Below are 22193 nucleotides of genomic sequence, written 5' to 3' on the forward strand. Positions count from 1 at the left end.
ATTGGCTGATCCTTTAACCTGAGCAATGCTGGCAATTGTGTTTGTGAGTGCATACTCTTGCCTTCTAGATTTATATCATGTATACTGTGTATTTCAGAGTTCTCTAGCAGCATCTCGTCGTGGTCAGAATAAGTACGACTTTACATTTGACAAAGTGTTCCAGCCAGAAACCACACAGTCACAAGTGTTTGAGGAAATAGCCCAGCTGGTTCAGGTATTGCTTCTTACATGGCACCCATCTCTGCATGGTGTTTGTTTCGTGTGACTGACAAAACCTCCTCCACATGATCAGCTAACACCGGACAATTTGTAACCGGTCCATGTTTCTAGATTTAGCCACAATGAGTGAAAACAAATGAAAACATCAGTTATACACTATCTTGTCAGTAGTGTTCACATATTAAAGTAAAATATAATCCCAAAACAGCGTAACAGTTGTGGAAAAAACAAAAGGACCTATATTTTCTGTTCCCAATGTGATGACATGTAAAACCTCTAAGTATGTGTAAATATACTATGTTAAATGCTGACAACATCAAAATGATCATGGCTGTTTTCAAGATAAAATGCCACCAGTGAAGGTCCCGGGGTAGAATAGGCCTCCAGCAGCCCATGCTTGCCATAAAGAGACTATGCTTGTTGAAAGATTCGACTAACAGGATCAGGTGGTCAGGGTCGCTGATGTAGTTGACACGTCATCAGTTCCCAATTGCGCAGATCGATGCTCGTGTTGTTGATCACTAGATTGTCTGGTCCAGACTCGATTATTTACAGACTGCCGCCATATGGCTGGAATATTGCTGAGTGGGGCATGAAACTAAACTCACTCACTCACTCACTCAAGATAAAATGCATATTCTGTTGGTGAATAGAGATTGATACTTGCGGGGTAGGTCAGTCCATGGAGTCACCATTTTTTGTATGAATGGTGATGTCACAACCCAACAGATTCACTGTAGTAATGTCAGTCAGTATCAGTTGCCCAGACTCCATCATGGGACTTGCCACAGGCAGTTACATATTCATTCACATATTGATTCAGTTACATACTGATTCAAGTAGTCTTGTAGTATTAATGGTCAAGACAGTGTTTATGCAGTTTATAACTTTATCTCAGAGAATGGAGTGGTTGTCCTCTGATCCTGTAAGGATGCCTTAGCCAATATTTTGTCAACATTAAGGAGTAAATATACTCTGGCCATGACCTAACTATGCCTGGTTTTCATGTGAACAGGGTCTAATCTGGCTTGTTACACGGGTACTGGGTACACTGAGTTAGCTGGGATGCTGAACTAACATAGGGCTAGTAACTGGTGAAAATAACACTAAAGGGAACCTCTCATTGTGCCACCATTCCTTATACTACTCAGGGCAATTTGTTTTGGACTACAGGAGTGTTGAGGTTAAATTGGTTCAGATTGAATTTCGTCTTGTAAGTTCCTACTTTCTTGAATTCAATCTGTTGTCATTAGTTAAAGGTCACATGCAACCAAAAAGTCAAACATTATTGAAACACATTTATCACTTATTCTTGATATATGAAATGCCTTGCTGGTTAAGAAAAAGACAAATAAACAAAATTATGAATGTGTAATCGCAAATATGCAATAACAGTGCAATATTTTGTACTTGGTTTTACCTCCCTCAAAACAGTACAGCCACAATACCAAACTGGGTGGGTGTAACAAAGTCTTTTCATGGGCTACTGGTGGGGGTGGGGGTGGGGGTGGGGGTGGGGTTATATAACGGGTTGTTTATTTACTTGTTTGTGTACACAACCAAAATTAGACTACTGCTCACGACCTCATGCTGCGGGCAGGCATACTGTTTCAAGCTCCGCGAACCTATTCACTGCACATGTGTTATGAGCACAGCATAGCTGCTGAAACCACTTTTTCCCCAGCCCTGTCGGAAACTTAGTGAATTGTTTGACCTCCAGGCAGACTTTTTTCATTGTATTTTTTTTTTGCTTGGTATTTTCTTTTTCTATTTTTTTTTCAACTTGTTAGGTTGTACTGGCTTATTTGATTAGTTGTTTCAGTATTTCTGTATGTGCATAACGAAAGGTATCAGAATCGGCAAAGTTGTGTTTTACATTGCATGTGACCTTTAACAATATCTCTGTCACTGGCCTTACAATACAAGTACAGGCAGTTTGATGTGGGTGACAGTACGCTTCACACAAGTGGTTTGATTGTTTCAGAGTGCACTGGATGGCTACAATGTGTGCATCTTTGCATATGGCCAGACAGGGTCAGGGAAGACCTATACGATGGAGGGAGGCAGTGTGGACAATGACTTGACCATGGGCATGATTCCTAGAGCAGTGAAACAAGTCTTCAGTACAGCCCAGGACCTGGAGGAGAAAGGCTGGCAGGTAAATACAGTTGTAGTATGGTACACGCCAAGGCCAGTGTGTTGACTGTAGACAGCCAGATCTGTGTGTGTTGTACTTAGCCAACTAGACTTGTCTTTGTAGTACTCTAGACAGCCAGATCTGTGTGTGTTGTACTTAGCCAACTAGACTTGTCTGTGTAGTACTCTAGACAGCTAGATCTGTGTGTGTTGTACTTAGCCAACTAGACTTGTCTGTGTAGTACTCTAGACAGCCAGATCTGTGTGTGTTGTACTTAGCCAACTAGACTTGTCTGTGTAGTACTCTAGACAGCTAGATCTGTGTGTGTTGTACTTAGCCAACTAGACTTGTCTGTGTAGTACTCTAGACAGCCAGATCTGTGTGTGTTGTACTTAGCCAACTAGACTTGTCTTTGTAGTACTCTAGACAGCCAGATCTGTGTGTGTTGTACTTAGCCAACTAGACTTGTCTTTGTAGTACTCTAGACAGCCAGATCTGTGTGTGTTGTACTTAGCCAACTAGACTTGTCTGTGTAGTACTCTAGACAGCTAGATCTGTGTGTGTTGTACTTAGCCAACTAGACTTGTCTGTGTAGTACTCTAGACAGCCAGATCTGTGTGTGTTGTACTTAGCCAACTAGACTTGTCTGTGTAGTACTCTAGACAGCTAGATCTGTGTGTGTTGTACTTAGCCAACTAGACTTGTCTGTGTAGTACTCTAGACAGCTAGATCTCTGTGTGTTGTACTCTGGACAGCTAGACTTGTCTGTGTAGTACTCTAGACCGCTAGATCTCTGAGTGTTGTACCCTAGACAGCTAGACTTGTCTACCAGTGTATGAAATAGCATTTGCCTGGCGGCCCGCTGCTTGCTACTTACATGGCAGGCTTACAACTTTATTCTATAGCCAGCCCTGTGGGCCAATACATTTTCCAAGGGTATATGTTTGACCATGTCATTGACTATTGGAAATATTCCGAAAATAATTTACCATTGTGGTAGCTAGACATAGCTAGATGATGTCTGTTTAGTTCATGATCAATTAAACCAAAACTTCCACAGATCAAACAGCAAGATCACCCGAAGAGGTTGCAAATGATCAAACATTGAGTTTACCAATTTTGATTTGCTAAATTTGCTGTTGCACATGTTTACTTTTTATTGGGAAAGTTACAAATTCCCTGTTCCCATTGCAGAGACAGAAGAACATGTAGAGAACATTCTTACCAAAGATACTGAGATTGATTCTGAATTGGCCTATTTTATCTGATTCACGTGGCAGTGACACTAAATAAATCAACAGTGACCTCTAAGTTAATTATTTTTAACTTACCTTACCATAGGTCTTATGCATATTACCTCTAGCTTCGCTAAACGAGATCAGACAGTCGTTGATTCGCCATCCCCTCGATGACTCCCTCATGTAATCTACGAATGTAGTCACGGAAGTGACGTGATCTCTCCACTCGCGCGAGAGTGCAGAATCCAAAATTCACTTTTACCTTTAGCGTGCGTGCGAACGGACGTGTTGGTTTGCTGTGTATCTACTTTGTGTAGTTTCAATAAAGTTGCTAATCTTTGGTAGGTATGGTTTGTATCCCCTCTTTATGTATGTCAAGTCAACAAGTATTTAATTACACTTACCTTGCTACCTCGTGTTGTTTTTTCTCACTCAGGCATGGGTTTGTCCGTGTTGTGTGTGAGAACGGCATGGCGTCCATGGGGGTAGTTCATCTTGCTGGTTGTTTGCTCTTCATGTATTTGTCCATGCTTGGTCATTTTACTTGTGATTTTGGTACTTTTCGTACCTTTTTTCTACCATTGAATGCAGCGTATCGAAGGCAGCCAGTTTGGTTGTCGTTTTTGCTGCCCCGCACTTAAGGGTGTGCCCATTTTTTATGTAGGGGTGCAATTACTTTCTACATTTTTTATGTAGGGGGTTTTCCTCCTGGCACTGTGTCAACCTGTTGTCAAATGTTGGTTTCTTGTCTGTTGCAGTTTTGTGTATGACTCGACACTTTTGTACTATCTGCAAGGGGCAGAAGTCAGTCGAAGACCCACATCCCTGGTGTCCGGATTGTGCGTCCGCTGTTTGCTCCATTGATAATCGGTGCCTACACTGTCAGGCGTTATCTCTGGCAGATTTCAAGACCTTTTTGGCGGTTCAGAGGAAGCGTTTTACGCAACGTAAAAGAAGAATGTCGTCGCCAGCGTCTTCCCTGGGATCCTTACCTGACGACCAGGATCTACCACCGCCTTCAGTACCAGTATTGACGCCTAGTGTGGGGAACTCATCTATTACGCCGGCTCGCTCGTCTCCAGAGCCTACGCGTTCGGCCGCTTTTGTAGACCTATCTCACCCTGATGCCCTATCCCACCCTGAAGTTCAGAGGCTTTTGCGGTCTCTTTTGACGCCTGGCGCTGCTGTACTCCCTACCTTGTCGTCAGCACCCTCACCATCGTCAGCGCCTAGACTTACGTCAGCGCCGTTACCTGTACCAGCGCCACTGCCTGTCCCGGCGCCTTTGATTATGTCTGCACCTGTGTTTTCGTCAGCGCTTATCTCGACACCAGCGCCTATTCCGACACCAGCGCCTATACCAACACCAGCGCCAACGTTGTTACCGGACCCTGCTCCTGTGCCTACTCCTTATCGGATACCCTGGGTGTCTCATACACTTTCTAGAGAAGAAGTGTTACAGCGCCAGTTGGATGAAGAACGCTCTCGGCACTTGGAGGCTGAGCGTTCCCGGCGCAGGTCTCGCTCCAAGTCCCCGAGGGGTCGACGCTCCGGCTCTCCTCATCGTAGCCGGCGCCGGCGCTCCTGGTCTGGCTCCCGATCTCCAAGGCGCTCTTTAGAGGAAGACTCACGTACTAGAAGTAGACGTAGGGTGCGGTCCCGTTCAAGATCGCCGCGGCGTCTCTCTAGATCCCAGTGTTCACGATCGCCAGAACCACTGCGGACTTCCTGCAAGGAATTTAATACTAAGAATTCTGCCTCCAACTCTAATCAGCGACGGGAATCAACTTCTGTTTCCTGGGAGGATCACGAGGAACAGTTCTTTTGTCCAGATTACGAGGAGGATCCTGGCAATGAGGGTGATAATGATGGCACCTATCTTCCCTTAACTGCTGTCTTTGAGTGGATTGCCGATAGATTACCGGACTGTCCTTCACCTTCTTCTGATTCAAGCAACCCGGCGGCGATTCACCTGTCTCCCAAATTACTCATTCCACCTCACCCCATGGTGGTGGATGCTGTAGCTTTACTAGATTCGGACTTTGCGAAATTATCCCTAAATCCTACTATTAAAGCGTCCAAGTCTAAGAAATCAGACTATAAAGTTCACAGTCTGGATTTTGCCGACAACGGGGCTGTGCAAGACGACTCTATCAAGAGGTTATCAAGCTCTACTTCGTCATCTTACAGAGTTCAGGATTCAAAGCTAGCATCTATTGACACGGAACTGAAGTGCATGCTTAATCCTATCTCAGCGCTTGCGTCTGCCACCTCCGCTGCAGCCATGGATTTATCGGAGGATAATGCCTCGAGGGTGGATCATTTAACTACCATATTTGCTTGGCAAGGCAAAGTACTACATGACCTGCTTGGACATTTACGCGCGGCGCTAGCCATGACAACAACTATGCGCCGATCTGGTTTTCTGGAGGCTTGCACCTGGCAAGAGGAATTTAAACGACAGCTACTTCGTGCGCCATTTACGTCTAAGTTCCTCTTTGACGAAAAGATTCCGACGGTCTATAAACAACACGCCGAACTCACAAACACGGAAGTGGCATTATCAACCTTTGAGGCCTTGGGTTCTGCTTTTCGTGGCCGAGCCAGGGGAAGTGCCAAGAAAAGATATGTGCCCAGAAGAGAGTCTATCCGTTCCTCGTTTGGGAGGGGACGAGGTCGTACTAAGGACTCAGAAGTGCAGCGTAAACCCCCAAGAACGCGGCAGGGATGTGCCCTCTACGTCCGGTTGAGGTAGGGGCAGGCGCCCCTACTCCGGCCGCTGAAGCCATGGACAATTACGACTGGGTTCTCCCACCCCCAGTCGTACCAGTTCATCCGACCCCTGTAGGTGGGAGATTAGGGGTCTTTTGGGCCAATTGGACATTCCTGGAAGACCCGTTTTGTTTGCAAGATCCTGAGAACCGGCTACAAGTTGCCACTAGCCGGAGCTCCACCGTTGATTACCACTCCCCAGTCACGAGTGTACTCAATAGATCAACAGGTACTTATACTAGAAAACATCAACATTTTGTTAACCAAACGTGCTATAGAGATAGTGCCTGAACCCCATCACTCCCTGGGGTTCTATTCACCCATCTTCCTGGTACCCAAGAAAGGTTCCACCAAAATGCGGATGATTCACAACATGGCGACTTTCAACAGCCTGTATTTAGCCGAGCCCCCGCATTTCCGAATGACATCACAAGATCAGATCCGAGCCAAGTTGTCACCCGGAGCTTGGATGGCCAGCCTAGATTTACAGGATGCTTACCTGCACATTCCTATTTTCCCACGTCACAGGAAGTTCCTGCGGTTCATATTCAACGGGGTACACTACCAATGGCGGGTACTGCTGGTTGGAATTTCTACGGCCCCGTGGCTTTTCACACGGATCACGCTGCCGGTCACCTTATTCCTGCACCTTCAGGGGATAGACTTCGATCCTTACATCGACGATTGTTTTCTGAATCACTGCAATCCTCAGTTGCTACGCAAACAACTGGACTTCTCCACATGCCTGTTACATCAGTTGGGATGGATCATAAATACAGAGAAGTCGCAACTAGAGCCAACGCAGGAGTTAACATTCATCGGGGGGTTGTTCCTGACCCGGCTCAATCTTGTCAGGGTCCCTCCCGATCGATGGCAGAAGATTCTCGCCTTTACGGATCGAGCTCTGTCCCTACCTCTAACCCTCAGAGAGTTGCAGTCTCTGTTGGGTCTGTTGACGTCGGCGCAAGACCTCACCCTCAGAGGACGGCTTATGCTGCGCCCACTTCAGAGGTTCCTATTACCATTTATTCGAGAGAACGACCTCCAGTCATCATTTCTTCTACCGCCGCACTTGCATCGATACCTCAGGTGGTGGACGGTAGAGTGGAACGTCTGCGCCGGTGTTTGTTTGACAAGCTTCAAACACGACCACGAGTTGTTTGTAGACGCATCCCTCATGGGATGGGGTGCTCACTTAAACGGCCAGACAACCTCAGGGCTGTGGTCGGACGCCGAAAGGGAGTGGCATATCAACAACCTGGAGATGCAGGCAGTCATCCTAGCGGTCCGCCATTGGTTACCGTTTCTAACAGACTCCAGGCTTCTGGTGGCGTCCGACAATTCCACGGTCGTGTGGGTGATTCGCAATCAGGGTACAACCAGATCCAAACAACTTCTAGATCAGATGTTCCTCTTAGCGGACCTGGTAGACAGCAACGGCATCGTGATCGCGACTCGTCACATTCCCGGTTGCAAAAACATTCTGGCAGACGCCCTGTCGCGCCACCGGCAAACCGTCCCCGACGGAGTGGATGCTCCATTTCGCCAGATCTGCTGTCAACTCGGGAGACCACTGGTAGATCTCTTTGACACCAGCTTCAATCACCAGTTACCAACGTATGTGTCTCCCGTGCCAGATCCGCAGGCATGGGCTGTCGACGCGATGTCTCTGTCATGGGAAGGTCTGGACGCATACGCGTTCCCTCCTCCAGTCCTTCTTACAGACGTAGTCGCCAAAATCAGACTGACGCAGAACCTCCGACTGCTTTTAGTTGCGCCCTGGTGGCCGGCCAGGTCTTGGTTTCCCGACCTTCGACGGCTCGCCAGCGGAGACCCATACAAACTTCCAGAGTGGTTGCATCTTCTTCGACATCCACACAGTCGACAACTACATGCGGATCCACTACGTTTTCATCTTCACGCATGGGTCATTTGCAGAGGGCGTTAAAGGCTAAGGGCTACTCTACGCGTGTAGCAAGCGTTATAGCTCGCGCACATAGAGTTTCTACCCGATCTTTATATGACGACAAATGGCGCTCGTTCGGGAATTTTTGCGCACAAAGGTCTCAAGATCCCATGGCAGCATCCCCTCAGTTTGTGGCACAGTTCCTTCTTTTTCTACGGAACTCTAGACATCTCAGAGGCAGCACCTTAGGCACCTATTTGTCAGCACTGAATTCTGTCCTTGCTATCAAGTCAGATGCACAGATCTCCAAGGTGCCGGAACTTATTGCGCTTCTCAAAGCTTTCAAGCTGGAAGACCAGAAGGCCAAGTTCCGTCCTCCAGCTTGGGATCTTAATGTCGTCCTTCAACATCTCAGAGGTCCGCCGTATGAGCCGTTAGAGGAAGCCTCTTTCGAACATCTCTCCAAGAAGACGGCTTTCTTACTATCTTTGGCAACAGCTGCTAGAGTCAGCGAGATCCATGCTCTTGACGTTACTCAGATCCGCTTTGAACAGTCAAGGCACGGACGTGTTCATTTGGGTTTGCTTTGGGATTTTGTGGCTAAGAACCAGCTTCCCGGACAGCCCAACAGACTATTTTCCATTCTTCCTTTGTCTACGGTCTTGGGTCGTCATGACTTGGAGGAGGAGCTGTTATGTCCAGTCAGGGCTCTGAGATGCTATATTAAAAGGTCAGCCTCTAGGAGACGATCCCGCAAAAGGTTATTCATTCCCTTTGCCTCGCCCTGCAAGGGCGAAGTAAACAGGAATACTATTGCCCTCTGGCTCAGATCGACAATCCTGGCGGCCTATGATGACAAGCACCTGCCTCATCCGGTAGCAAGTAACCCGCACGAGATCAGGGCTTTGGCGTCTACAATGGCCCTCCATCGAAACTGCACGGTAACACAGATCATGGAGGGCTGTTTCTGGAAGTCATCAACTGTCTTCGCTTCCCACTACTTGAGGGACTTGGCAGTTGAAGACGTGGAGGGGTTACAGTCATTTGGTCCACTGTTACTTACCATTGGTCTTAAGATTAACCTCACCCCCAGGGTGCGTCGGTTTTTCTTTGGAGTTCTATCGGGTTCTCTTTGTCCTGTTCCAGGTATTATCCTGAGACCGTTGGCATTGATTTCAGAGTTCTCCTAATGCATGTGCACTGTTTGCTGAGGGATGGTCCGCCACAGTCCACACCACCATCCATCTGTCGAAGCCATATGCATAAGACCTATGGTAAGGTAAGTTAAAAATTTATTAAAATCTAAATATTTTAGATATTTAAATACTTACCTTACCATAGGGCGATGACTCCCTCCCAACGCTGGATGCTCCTCCCCACTTTGGACTCTTCGGACCTTCCGGTTGACGGTAAAAGTGAATTTTGGATTCTGCACTCTCGCGCGAGTGGAGAGATCACGTCACTTCCGTGACTACATTCGTAGATTACATGAGGGAGTCATCGAGGGGATGGCGAATCAACGACTGTCTGATCTCGTTTAGCGAAGCTAGAGGTAATATGCACAAGACCTATGGTAAGGTAAGTATTTAAATATCTAAAATATTTTTTTTTTAATTTGCTTTTGCACATGTTTACATTGACCTCACCATAGGTAATTCATTAATTATATACACTATTTTAAGACCTTTTCTCAGTTTCATATTTTTAATACAGGGCTCTTTACATGGTAAGAGGGCCAGTAACATTTTTCAGTTATCAGCCCTGTGGGCTTCCTGGTTTTTTTTTTTTTTTGGTTTTTTTTTGTTTTTTTTTGTTTTGTTTTTTTTGAGCTTTTTTTTGTGTGTGTGTGTTTGTTTTGTTTTTTTTAGAGTTTCATACACTGGTTGCACTCCAGACAGCTAGCCCTCTGTGTTTTGTATTCTAGACAACTAGACCTATGTGTGTTGTACTCCAGACAACTGGACTTACAATAGTTTATTTATTTCAATACTGAAAGGCCTCAGGCCTATAGTATAAAACACACATCATACTACTCATGATATAAAGTAGTATAATATCATGGAGTCATATCATACCATATAATGCTGTATCACGTCATATTAGATCATATGATATCAGATGGTACCATGTCATGTCATGTCGTATCATATATGTTCTCACATCGGAAATAGTATCATACCATATCATAATACATCATATCATCGTCTCACGTCATATCCTATATATCATATGTCAGAGATCAGCTTGTACATCATATATAATGGCATATCAAATCATATACATGACATTTTAGCAAATGTAATATAGTATCATGCTAAATCACTCACTTCTCGATATCACACATATCTTTATATCATTTGTAGGGCGCACTCCATATACATATCATTTATAGAAGAATTGTCTGGATAGCATAGCTTTGTGAATAAAAATTGCAATATTTTGGATTACCTTTTCATTTGAACACGTCAACAGTGAAGAGAATTTGGCAATCGATGGATGTACAAAATAGTATTCTTTCATATATTTTCTGCGTAGTGTATCAAATGCTGGACAGACAAGAAGGAAATGATATTCGTCTTCTATTGCATTGTTAGTGCAACATTTACATAGTCTATCTTCTCTTTTTATATTCATAAATCTCCCCTTTTCAATCAATAAATCATGGGATGAGCAACGAAAACGTGATAATGCTGTTCTGAATTTCTTAACATTTACACATGATAGATAACCTTCAGTATAAATGTGGGTTTTTAGTGTTGAGTAATACTTACACTTTGTTGATAATGAAACAATTCCCAACCACTTTTGTTGATATATGTCTTTTAATCTTTGTGTGAATGTATTTAAAAACAGTGATGGGGCGAACACTTTTTGATCATACCATAGGTTATGGAATCCAGTTGAGAAGAGTAGGTTTTTTACTTCTGATACCCAGTTCTGCTTACCGTTTTCATGCAACAATAACATCATTTCATAACATTTTTTGGGTAAACGGTGTGGTGACATGTTTAATAACTTTATCCAATATTTGATCACTCTAGTTTGCTGGAATATGTGGAGGGGAAACCTGCCACATTCTCCATATACCATAACGTCTGGTGTGCTCATCTTTACTCCGAGAAATGTTTTACAAGCAAATAGGTGAACTTTTTCTATACAATCAAAGTATTTCAAGCCCCAAATTTCGGCACCATAAAGTAAAATCGGACTGATTTTGGTGTCAAATATTCTAAAAAAGGATGCTAGATTTATATCTCCTAATACTCTCAGGTTTCTTAATATACCGATTAGAGCCTTACGTGCTTGCACAGATGCGTATTTTGTGTGTGTCGACCATGACAGAATGTTTGTAAAATATACTCCAAGGTATTTGTATGATGTAGTTCTTTCTACGACATTACCCTTATAATACCATATTTCCTTTTTCGATAGTTTACCTCCTTTCTTGAATGCAATTATTTTTGTTTTATTCATGTTTACACTTAGACAATAATTTTGGCAATAGGTTTCTAATTCGTTTATCTGCTTCTGTAGGCCGTTTATAGTGCTAGAAATGAGAACAATGTCATCTGCAAATAATAAGAGGAAAAGATAGAACATATCGGGATGCAACTGGATACCATGTGAGCAATTTCGCTCAATCTGTACCGCTAGCTCGTTTATGAAAAAAGAGAACAGGAAAGGGCTGAGTACGCAGCCTTGCCTAACTCCAATGTTTACATCGAATGTTGCAGACACCTCGGTGTTGTTTCTAACACAGGCTTTCACATTTTGATATATATCACTTAATAACTTACTCATTTTGGGGCTAAGTCCATTTATGTTAAATAATGACCAAAGTTTATGTCTTTGGACAGAATCAAATGCCTTAGAAAAATCAACAAACATTGCATATAGCTTACCACTCTGTGTATTCAAATATCTCTGGATCACACTCTGTAGTATAAACATGTTATCGGTTGTTGTGTAACCCTTTCTAAATCCTGCCTGGGCTTCATTTATTTTGTCCATTGATTCACCCCAAAAAATTAGTCTTTGGTTAACAATCGATGTGAACACTTTACTGAATATGCTCAGCAATGTGATTCCTCTGTAGTTATCTACTTTATTTAAATTTCCTTGCTTATGTATAGGCACTATTATCCCAACCGACCAGGCTGTAGGAAAGGTCCCTTTTTCTAATATCAGATTAAAAATCAATTCTAAATACGGTAGAAGAAGATCAGCAGAGTGTTTAAAGAATTCTGGAATTACATCATCTATTCCCGGGGATTTGTTAACTTTAAGGTTATTGATACTTTCTAGAATCTCTTGTCTCGATATAGGAGAGTCAAGTATATCTTTTGAAACGTCACTGGTTGGGTTAGAGTCTTCTGGCCCACCTTCATTACTTTTTGTGTCTTCCTCGCTACCCGTATTTTGACATGCAAATAAGTCTCTAAAGTGGTGGAACCATTCCTGGGTTTGGATATCATTATAAGAATCCTTTTTCTTATTTAGGGATTTAAGTTCCTGCCAAAATCGTTTTGAGTCATTTATATTTTCTTCTATTATTTTTTGCTTATTGTTATAAAATGAAGTACGTTTATATTTGCAGAGGGCATTATATTTATTTCTTAACAGGTTATACTGTATCAATGAGCATTTATCTTTATCTTTCCTGAACCTATTCAAAGATTTACAGCGTTCAGATTTGAGTTTTCTGCATTCATCGTCATACCATTCGTTCAGATCATTTCTCGTACTTCTACACTTTCTTTTCATATCTGACGCTGCCAGGCAAAGGGCATCTACTATAAGATTAACGCTAGTGTCTATACATGTGAATGCACTGTCCACAGATTTATCTAAAATATCTTGCACAGGGTCCGAGAGAATGTTCTCTCTGAAGGAGTCAAGCTTGTTATGATCCCAAACAAATCTATAAGTATTCTTACAACCAGATTTCGTACGCGACGATTTCACATGAAGCGTACGTAACTTCATAGTGAGCGGAAGATGCGTTGACTCGGGTCGGGACGTTATCTCAAAATCAGATACATATTCAAACAACGGTGCAGATGATATAATATAATCGACGACGCTTGCGCCGTTATTGCCAATGAAAGTGAAATCTCCAACTTTAGTGTCAGACCCACATCGCCCGTTCATTATGTGTATGTTAATTACTGCACAGAGATCCAGAAAACATTTTCCAAAGTTGTTTATTATCTTATCGGCAGAGTAACGCACTTGGTTGAAATTATCACATATAAAGTCTAGGAATGCAAAGTTTTGATTTTCAACTTGTTCAAGTATATCGTCTTCGACAAAATCTGCATCTGTACCTGTCCGTGCGTTAAAATCTCCACCGCATAAGATCAAAACATCTTCGGGGATGTCACTAAGTATTTGCAGTAGACTATCTTGGAAAATACTAATACCATTTTTACATGATAACACAGGTCTGTTGTACCAGGTAGATGATTCTGGGTGTACATAAACACAGGCATATAGAATATTCTCATCCAGACCAAACATCTTTTTGTCAAACATAATAAATATGGAATTTTCAGTGATTTTCGACCACAGTAAAAACTTCTCAAACTCTTTTTTTATCAAGACAAATATTCCACCAGATAATCTACCGCATTTAGCAATTCGTTCAGCATGTTTGCTTATCAAAACGTAGTTTGAAAATACATCTTGTATATACAGATCATCTACCCAAGTCTCAGTTAAACCTATTACATCAAAACTCTGTAAGTAATTTATAAAGTCGGATTCAGAAAGTTTATGGAAAATTCCTGAAATGTTCCAAAATATAAAATGGATGTCTTTATCTGACACATTTGTGTTTTTTTTTTCGCTATCTTTATTGTGATCATTGTAGTGTTCTAAAGGATTTTTGCGAGTGTTCTCAGCCTGGCCTAACCCCTATCTATTTTGTGTTCTGTTAGGACGGCGTGATGCAGTCCTATTCTTGTCTGTTTGACGTTGCTGACGTGGTTTGGCTTGTAGATTATCGCTGGTAGTTTGAGGGGGTGTGTCGCTCTCGTTTACCCTGAGTATTGGGGCCTCACTTTGTGCTGTCTCTCTCGGCTCCTCAACAAGTTTGTTGCCTTTGTAATAAAATCTCCTATCTGGATGTAAACTTCTTTTTCTAGCAAGCTCTTGTCTTTGTGCAACCGTGAGATCATTGGCGATGCCAATACCCTTTTCCTTCAGAACATCCCTCATTTTAACACTATGCCATTTATCCTCCCAGTGTAGCATTTTCACAACAACAGGTCGATTTGAATCTGATTTCTTTGCATTTATTCTGTGGGCCCTCTCTATGTCTCTTGGTCTTAGTGGTGGTAGTTCCTTCACTTCCCTTGCAGTATTAAGCACTTCCAGAACCTTAGCCTTGCTTTCAGTGTATGTCTCTTTACCTGAAGATTCTGGAATACCATACAATACCATGTTATTTCTCCTGCTTCGCTGCTCCTGATCCTCTATCCTCGTCTCTAACTCACACAGATAGTCATCTGCGTCTTCCATTCTCTCAATCAGCGAATCTATGTCTAGTCTGAGTACATTCTGTTCTTCTTTAGTGTTGTCAATTTCTGTCTTAAGTTTACTGATATCAGACTGGAGGGATTTTATGTCCACTTTAACTGAGTTGATTTCACCACAAACCTTGTCTTCTGAATCCTGGATCCGATTAAAAATATTGTTTTGCATTTCCTCTAATTCTTTACTCAGAGGCCCTGGATTCAGTTCTACATCACCAGCCAGATGTATCGTTGATGGGAGAGATGAAGCACACTGTATGAACGGTCGCAAAGTAAACAATGTGTTAGGGCTAGTGACGTCACAACTGTCACACAGGTGTAAACATTGATCGGTCGACAGCATGGATGTGAAGAAAGGCAACATGTCAAACTGTTCCCCATATTTGGTCAGAGAGAAGGAGAGGATAAGATGCACTGATGTCAGTAGAGCACATATGGTGAGTCGATAGGGCATGTCTGAGCCGTCTGTGAATGGCGTGTACCTGCTGTTTACATGGTCAACCTGCCGTGTACCCCTCGGGTGTTTAAAGCGTCCGATCCTCGCTCTATAGAGCGAAATATCAATCATCATGAATGAGAATCTGTGCTACAACCTTTACTGGGTATCTGTGGCAGTTTATATGTATGCTGGATGCGGGAATGTTATATTACCAGACTTTCTTTTCTTCTCAGCAGATTTTTCAGACAACTGGACTTGTGTGTGTGTTGTACTCCAGACAGCTAGCTTTGTGTGTGTTGTATTCTAGCCAACTAGACTTGTGTTTGTTTTACTCTAGTCAGCTAGACTTTGTGTTGTACTAACAGTTCTCTCTTTGTGTCAGTCAATCCACCGGTGGAGTAGCATGCCTTGGGTTCTTGTGTTCAAATCGCAAGACAGTTAGTTGTGATTATGTTTCAAGATTTATCAGTATCCTTGCTGATAGTTTTCACCAAAGTAACAAGGAATGTACTGACCTTTATTTCCGGGAAACAAAGTGTAAACTGTAACTATGTGTTCACTCTGTTGTGTTTGTGTGTGTACATTGTGTTTACTCTGTTTAATATGTTCTGTGTGTTTACTCTTATGTTTGTTTACAGTGTGCTTATCCTTGTTTGTTAACTGTTTAGTCTTGTTTGTTTACAATGTCATTATTCTGGTGTGTTTGTTTCACATGTATTTATTCTGTTGTATGTTTACAGTGTTTTGGATTAATGCTTTGTTCTAGTGTTTAGGATTGTTTCTAGTGTTTGACCAGGGTGTTTGTTTGCACTGTTTACTCTCTTGTGTGTTACAGTGTGTTTATGTTTATTTTTACAGTGTTATGTTTGTTTCAACAGTGTACTCTGTTATGTGTTTATCTTGTTGACAGTGGTGTGTATGTTTACTGTTGTGTGTGTTTACAGTGTGTTTACTCTGTTGTCTAAGTTTATTCTTGTGTTTGTTTACAGTGTGTTTACTCTCTTATGTCTGTTTCTAGTACCAGCTGGACGCCTCCATGTTGGAGATATATAATGAGACAATCCGAGATCTCCTGAGTGATGAAGAATTGAAACATGAGATTAAGATGACGGGGAATGGCAGTTCCGAGACCGTTGTCACAAACCTCACCGTCATCTCCGTCACAACAGAATCTCAGGTATGACCCACAAACATTTGTATAATTTGTAGGCTTTTTTCATCACCAGCATCTTTCCATCTTTATCTACCCTACCTACTAAGGCACCAGATTGTGTAATATAAAGGAGTATTGCGGTATGTGGTGTTTAATGGACACTAGTCAAATCAAAATGTTTTCACTGTACGTGTTTGGCATTATTAAATCAGTAATGCGAAGTAAAGAACTATGGCAAATGCCCATGTAACGGAATCAGTTAAGCATAGAGCAAGTTCATGCTCATGGTTATATGGAAAGAAACATGACTTGCTTTTGCCGTCACGCCATGTTATACTTCTGTTTGTGTTTAATGAGAGCGCTGGGATAGCCTAGTATATTTGGCTTGTCCAAAAAAATAGGACCAAGTTCGAGCCCCCATATCTCCAATCTGAACTTAACTCCTATCAGGCTATACGCCATAAACAAAATAAATTGATTTATGACTCAAGCCCGAGTCCTGTCTCTGCCACATTATGTAATTAGGCACGTGTGATACTTGTACACATGACATGTTTTTATGTCTTTGTGTTGCAAACAAACTACATCCATTTTTCTCGGATGACTGTATCTGATGGAAACTGGTGCAAACTCTTGTCAGTTTCAAGTCCTGCTTTGTACCTGGATGAATGACAGTTTCCAGCCACGCAGTAGTTCACCATCTACTGAGATGATTTTTGATTTGATCGAACGCAAATGCAGAGAACATGTATTTACAAAACCCAACATCTCTATATACATTCTTTATGGATAACAACTGTAAATGATTTTGTTTGACAATGGTATATGAATCCATACTGAAATGTCGCATCAAGTACAATAAAAGAAGTTGTTATCTATAAAGAATCTTACTTTCATGTGACTCGCCATACTTCTAAAACGCTTATCAAACAGATCACCTTTTTGTACACACAATGAGACCTCAGCGTATCAGCGAATGAACCAGCCAGTCAACAAACAGCAATGTATATCATATGTCATGAATAAGTGATAATTGTGTCTTAATTGTTTGATTTTTTTGGTTGCATGTGAACTTTAATGTTTACTTCTGTATTTGTTAATTGTGATGAAAGTAAAATTTTAAGCATAATCAAGCTGTAAAAATGTTTATTGTTAGTCAGTATATGCTATAACTTTGCCAATTAAATTCAGTGCCATAGACATGAGTTTTTACTAAGAATTGACCCTTGAAGATCTGAGTTAGAATTGATCTTTGGAAACCCATGCTAGATGACTAAGGTGATTGGGTGGTCAGGCTCGCTGACTGGGTTCATGCTTGTCATTGCATTCCAGCTGCGTAGACTGACGCTCATGATGCTGAATTGTCTAAAGACCCCGACATATACCTGTAAATATTGCTGAGTGCAACTGTACGCATTCAGCTCTCTAGTCTAAATCCATAATAAGAGAACAGAGTATTAAGCCCAGGATAGCAGATTCCTCTGTTTTCATAACAAGGCTTAAGCCTTATCAACCGTTTGTGAACAGGCATTTCTGAATGGAGGCCATGGTGTTGTTGAGATATTATACAACCTGGTTATGAACTTCACTGCATCTCTACTGAAAATGGAGAACCATCGCAGGCATATTTTTGTTGTGGTTTACTTTTGTTATAATTACCAGTCCAGTTTTCTGATCAAGTATAGTTGGGGATCCCAAGCATCTTCCTTTTTGATTGGGGGGTCATCTGATATGACCTTTGTGCCCGCAGGAATTCTACGAAAGACCAATCAGTTTGTTACCAGACTGGATGAAAGTAATCACACAAAACTATGCGTTGGTTTCAGTTTTGTTTTCTAACAGTCCATTCCTTTCTTCCAAAAAGGAACTTCTCATACCATGTCTGTTTACATAGAGAAGCTTGGGGTGTAAATCTTGTATCACTTGGAGGTGCTGCAGTTTACTGTAGTAGCTTTCAGTTCACTGTACTGTCAGAAACTAGGATCATGTATTTCAAACACCTGATTTTGTTTTCTTCTGGACTCACTGGTTTCAGACCTGTGAAGGTCCTAGATAGAATAGGCCTTCACCAACCCATGCTTGCCATAAAAGGCAACTATGCTGGGCAAAAGATGCGACTAACAGGATCGGGTGGTCAGGCTCGCTGACTTAGTTGACACATGTTATCGGTTCCCTAATGCGCAGATTGATGCTCATGTCGTTGATCACTGGATTGTCTGGTCCAGACTCGATTATTTACAGACTGCCGCCATATAGCTGGAATATTGCTGAGTGCGGCGTAAATCTCAACTCACGCACTCATATGTGTCCCTCTAATCAAGGAGAGATAACTTGCCAGTTGAAACACTGTTCAAAGAAGCATTACACAGAACTCACTCACTAGAGGATGAGCTTGAGCCTTGCCATCGTTGTCTTTTGGAATAAATGCTTCAACTTCTCAACATGGGTGTTTTCAGATCCACAAGTTGCTGAAGAAGGCAACTCACAACCGTGCAGTTGCAGAGACCAAGTGCAATGAACGATCGTCTCGGAGTCACTCAGTGTTCCAGCTCAAGTTGAGAGGCAGCAATGAGCTGACAGGGGAGAACTGTTCAGGTGAGTGGCAGGTTACCATGTTTATTCTTCAGTGTTTATCATAGATTACATCTCCCAGATACCCAAACATCTGTGCAGTGAGGAGCAAGCAAGTGGTTCTTGCCACACAAAGGACTTTTGTATATCAATTATCTTTTCTTCAGTTTGCTGTCACACATATTTGTCCTGGAGTGTTCACAAGAGATCTGCTTTCTTCATCCACCAGGTATCCTGAGTCTAGTGGACCTTGCTGGCAGTGAGAGGGTCAAGGACTCTGGATCAGAAGGTCAAAGACTGAAGGAGGCACTCGCTATCAACAAGAGTCTCAGTAACCTAGGCAATGTCATCATGGCGCTAGGCAACAAGGTATGTGCACCCTGTCAGCAAGAACCCCAATAACGTATTCATAGCAAACGTTGCAGGACAGCAATAGTCAACTTGAACAATAAGCAAACTATAGCTTTCTGCATCTAGGATAAGTCTTCAGCTAGAACTCCTGGTGCAAGAGAGAAGGAAGGAAAATCATTATACAGCTACATATGTGAACAGTATGATGTATTTCGTGGAACTGACCGAGTGTGTTATGTTTCCAGGACAACCATGTTCCGTACCGGAACAGCAAGCTGACGTACCTGCTACAGAATTCACTGGGTGGAAACAGTAAGACACTGATGTTTGTCAATGTGTCACCGAAGGAGGAATGTTTCCAGGAGACATTAAACTCTCTCCGGTTTGCCACCAAGGTGAGAACATGTGTGCAGATCACACTTTATGTTGTTGTTTTCTATTCCAGGTCCAAGCCTGGGCCTAGATTTTCAAAGCTCTCTTAGCACTAAAATAGTCGTAAGTTAATGATATGGTATGGCACTACTGACTATCTTAGCGCTAAGAGAGCTTTGAAAATCTAGGCCCTGGTTGACAAGGACAATGTCTTGTCACATGCAGTCACATTAATATCAGATGGTATTCCAATACTCTACCTATCTAGGAGTAGACGGACCCCAGTGTTAGAAATTACCTAGAAAATACACATGATGCCATTGAAGGTATTGAATCAGACCAAGACGTCCATAATTTTATTGCATTTTTCCTGGAATAATATGTTCACAACACCTAATGTTATATTTGGAGAATATGAGATTGTGGTAATGACAGAATTTTCCATAGACTTGAAAAATGATAGTCATGGTTACTCAGTAAATGTTTTGAGGTGTCTTCCTACAGTTACATTGTACAAGTGGGGAAGTACAATAAAGACAAACTCTATGGATAGAAACTTCTATTACTGTGTGAGGCATTTCTGCAGGACAACAGTACAAGAATCTGTACCAAAATGTCACATTCACGATGTTATCCATAAAGTTTATACATAGACATTGTCACTATTGCTTCCTGGATGTCATTTTCTTTATTTATGATGCAGCCTATGTATGATGGTACGTAGTGGAGGTATTTAGATTCAAGGTACACTTCTTTGAATTATAATTGTGTCATCTAATAATGATGCATGTCTCATGAAAGTATTTTGGAAATATTTTCCAAAACTGTTAAATTATATGCATAGGAATTGTTTGTAAAATGTAAAATCAAATGCCAAGTAACAATAATTTAACGTGGATGGTTATCATGTGGCCTAGTTGGGAAGGTCGATGCTTTATATTGCTGGAATATTACAGCTCTAAACAAGGAACCAACCATCCAACCAACCAACCAACCCTAAGTGATTTCCAGGGAAATAGGTTTTTGCAGAAGCAACTAGTTTTGATAAAGGTTCTTCATTCTAACAGACTAGCTTTTCTCTATTTCTGTGTAGTTGCAGCTATTTTTGCTATGTCACCTCTGTCTCTGTCTACAGGTGAATCAGTGCAACATTGGCACTGCCCAGAAGAAGGCCAAGTGAACACCTCTCCCTGTGTGAAGGTGTCAGTACCCAGCCCTTGGTGTCCTACATGCGGACACCAACAGTAGTGTGGCATCAGATGTCAAGGATCACTACCTCTACTGAACATAGTCTGAAGTGTTGACGGACTGCTTCTTATATTTATACTTCTGTGTCGGAACACTACAGGTCATAGACAAACACAACTGTTACTTTAGGAGTGAGTTTGCACACCTACACACTATGCTCACAAGTGTCCAGGAAACAGGATAGGCAGAAATATCCCTGTGATACTGAGCCAATTTTCTTGAAGTTCAAAGGATTTCTTCATCCACATACGAACAAACATTCCCTTTTGTCAAATCGAACTTGTGACTTGTTTAGACATTCAAATACAATGACTACATTGTCAATCTTTCCATTCCAAAATACTCAGACTAGAGCTCAAAGTATCATCAACACCCAGTAAGTTATTTCTCATAAGTCATCAGAATGATCTCTCAAGAATGTTCCACTTAGTGTTTTAACCTAGTTTGGTTTTACCTGTAAATATATTCCATGTTGTGTATTTGACTGTCCCTCATCTTGTCCCCAGTATCGTCTCTCTTCTGTCTCTACATGCTCTGACAAACTGCGGATTAAGCAATGCTATAATAATAAGCTTAGCACAACTCTGTGAAAATGAGTGTATAGCCTGGAAAAACCTGAAACAAGTTCTAACTCACTTTTCAGGGATAATCATGCTAATTTGTCTAATAAATATCAAACTGTTTGCATATTGTCATATCCTTAGTACGTGTAGGTCCATGTGCCAAGTATGAATGTGGCACAAAGTGCATTAAGGAAATGTAAACCTTTCATATAAAACCATTTTTTTTGTGGATTTTAGTCTCATTGTACGTTTCATTGTCAAACTGTACAAATATTATTGTAATGTGGTTATTTTAGGGTGGTATCTTTCTTATCATGTACATAGACTAAATATATTAAACACAAAATGTAGTTTTCTACACATTGCTTCTTTTCTTCGTGTTGTTTCTTGTTGTTTGTTTGCTGCATCATGACAGGAATCAGGGAGTGTCAGTGCTCCACACCCTGATCGTGTCTGGATCGTCAGTCTTGAGAGAGGTATGTGAGCCCAAGTGATACCAAACTATGTCTTTGTAGTTTTGATGATATATAACTGGCAAACAAGGATAAGTTGAGCACCGACCCAGCAACTGACCTGTATAAGCATGTGAGTACCGCCCACTGGTGCCTGCCATTGTGAGGCCCCAGTCAAGTTCTACACTGACCATGTGAGAGTTTTATGAGCGAGGCATGTGCAGCTACACGCAGAA

The 22193-nt window shown here is 42.0% G+C and overlaps 2 protein-coding genes across 2 annotated transcripts in view; one reads left to right on the forward strand and one right to left on the reverse strand.

Moving 5' to 3' along the window:
• Positions 1-21879, forward strand: part of LOC137262134 (carboxy-terminal kinesin 2-like) — a 30338-nt gene extending 8459 nt beyond the window's left edge. The window contains exons 9-15 of the mRNA XM_067799912.1: positions 98-214; positions 2204-2377; positions 16266-16424; positions 18857-18995; positions 19201-19340; positions 19568-19717; positions 20830-21879. Of these exons, the coding sequence (XP_067656013.1) occupies positions 98-214; positions 2204-2377; positions 16266-16424; positions 18857-18995; positions 19201-19340; positions 19568-19717; positions 20830-20874 (924 nt within the window). The 3' untranslated portion in view covers positions 20875-21879. The remainder of the gene's footprint in view (positions 1-97; positions 215-2203; positions 2378-16265; positions 16425-18856; positions 18996-19200; positions 19341-19567; positions 19718-20829) is intronic.
• On the reverse strand, positions 10272-12073 carry LOC137261161 (uncharacterized). Its single transcript, XM_067798864.1, has 2 exons — positions 10721-12073; positions 10272-10277 (listed from the first exon to the last, which is right to left on the reverse strand). The coding sequence occupies exons 1-2, from the start codon at positions 12071-12073 to the stop codon at positions 10272-10274; spliced, it is 1359 nt and encodes a 452-aa protein (XP_067654965.1).
• Positions 21880-22193: the final 314 nt, after the last annotated feature.

Source organism: Haliotis asinina, chromosome 14 (genome assembly GCF_037392515.1).
Source record: "Haliotis asinina isolate JCU_RB_2024 chromosome 14, JCU_Hal_asi_v2, whole genome shotgun sequence".
NCBI classification, from domain to species: Eukaryota; Metazoa; Mollusca; class Gastropoda; order Lepetellida; family Haliotidae; genus Haliotis; species Haliotis asinina.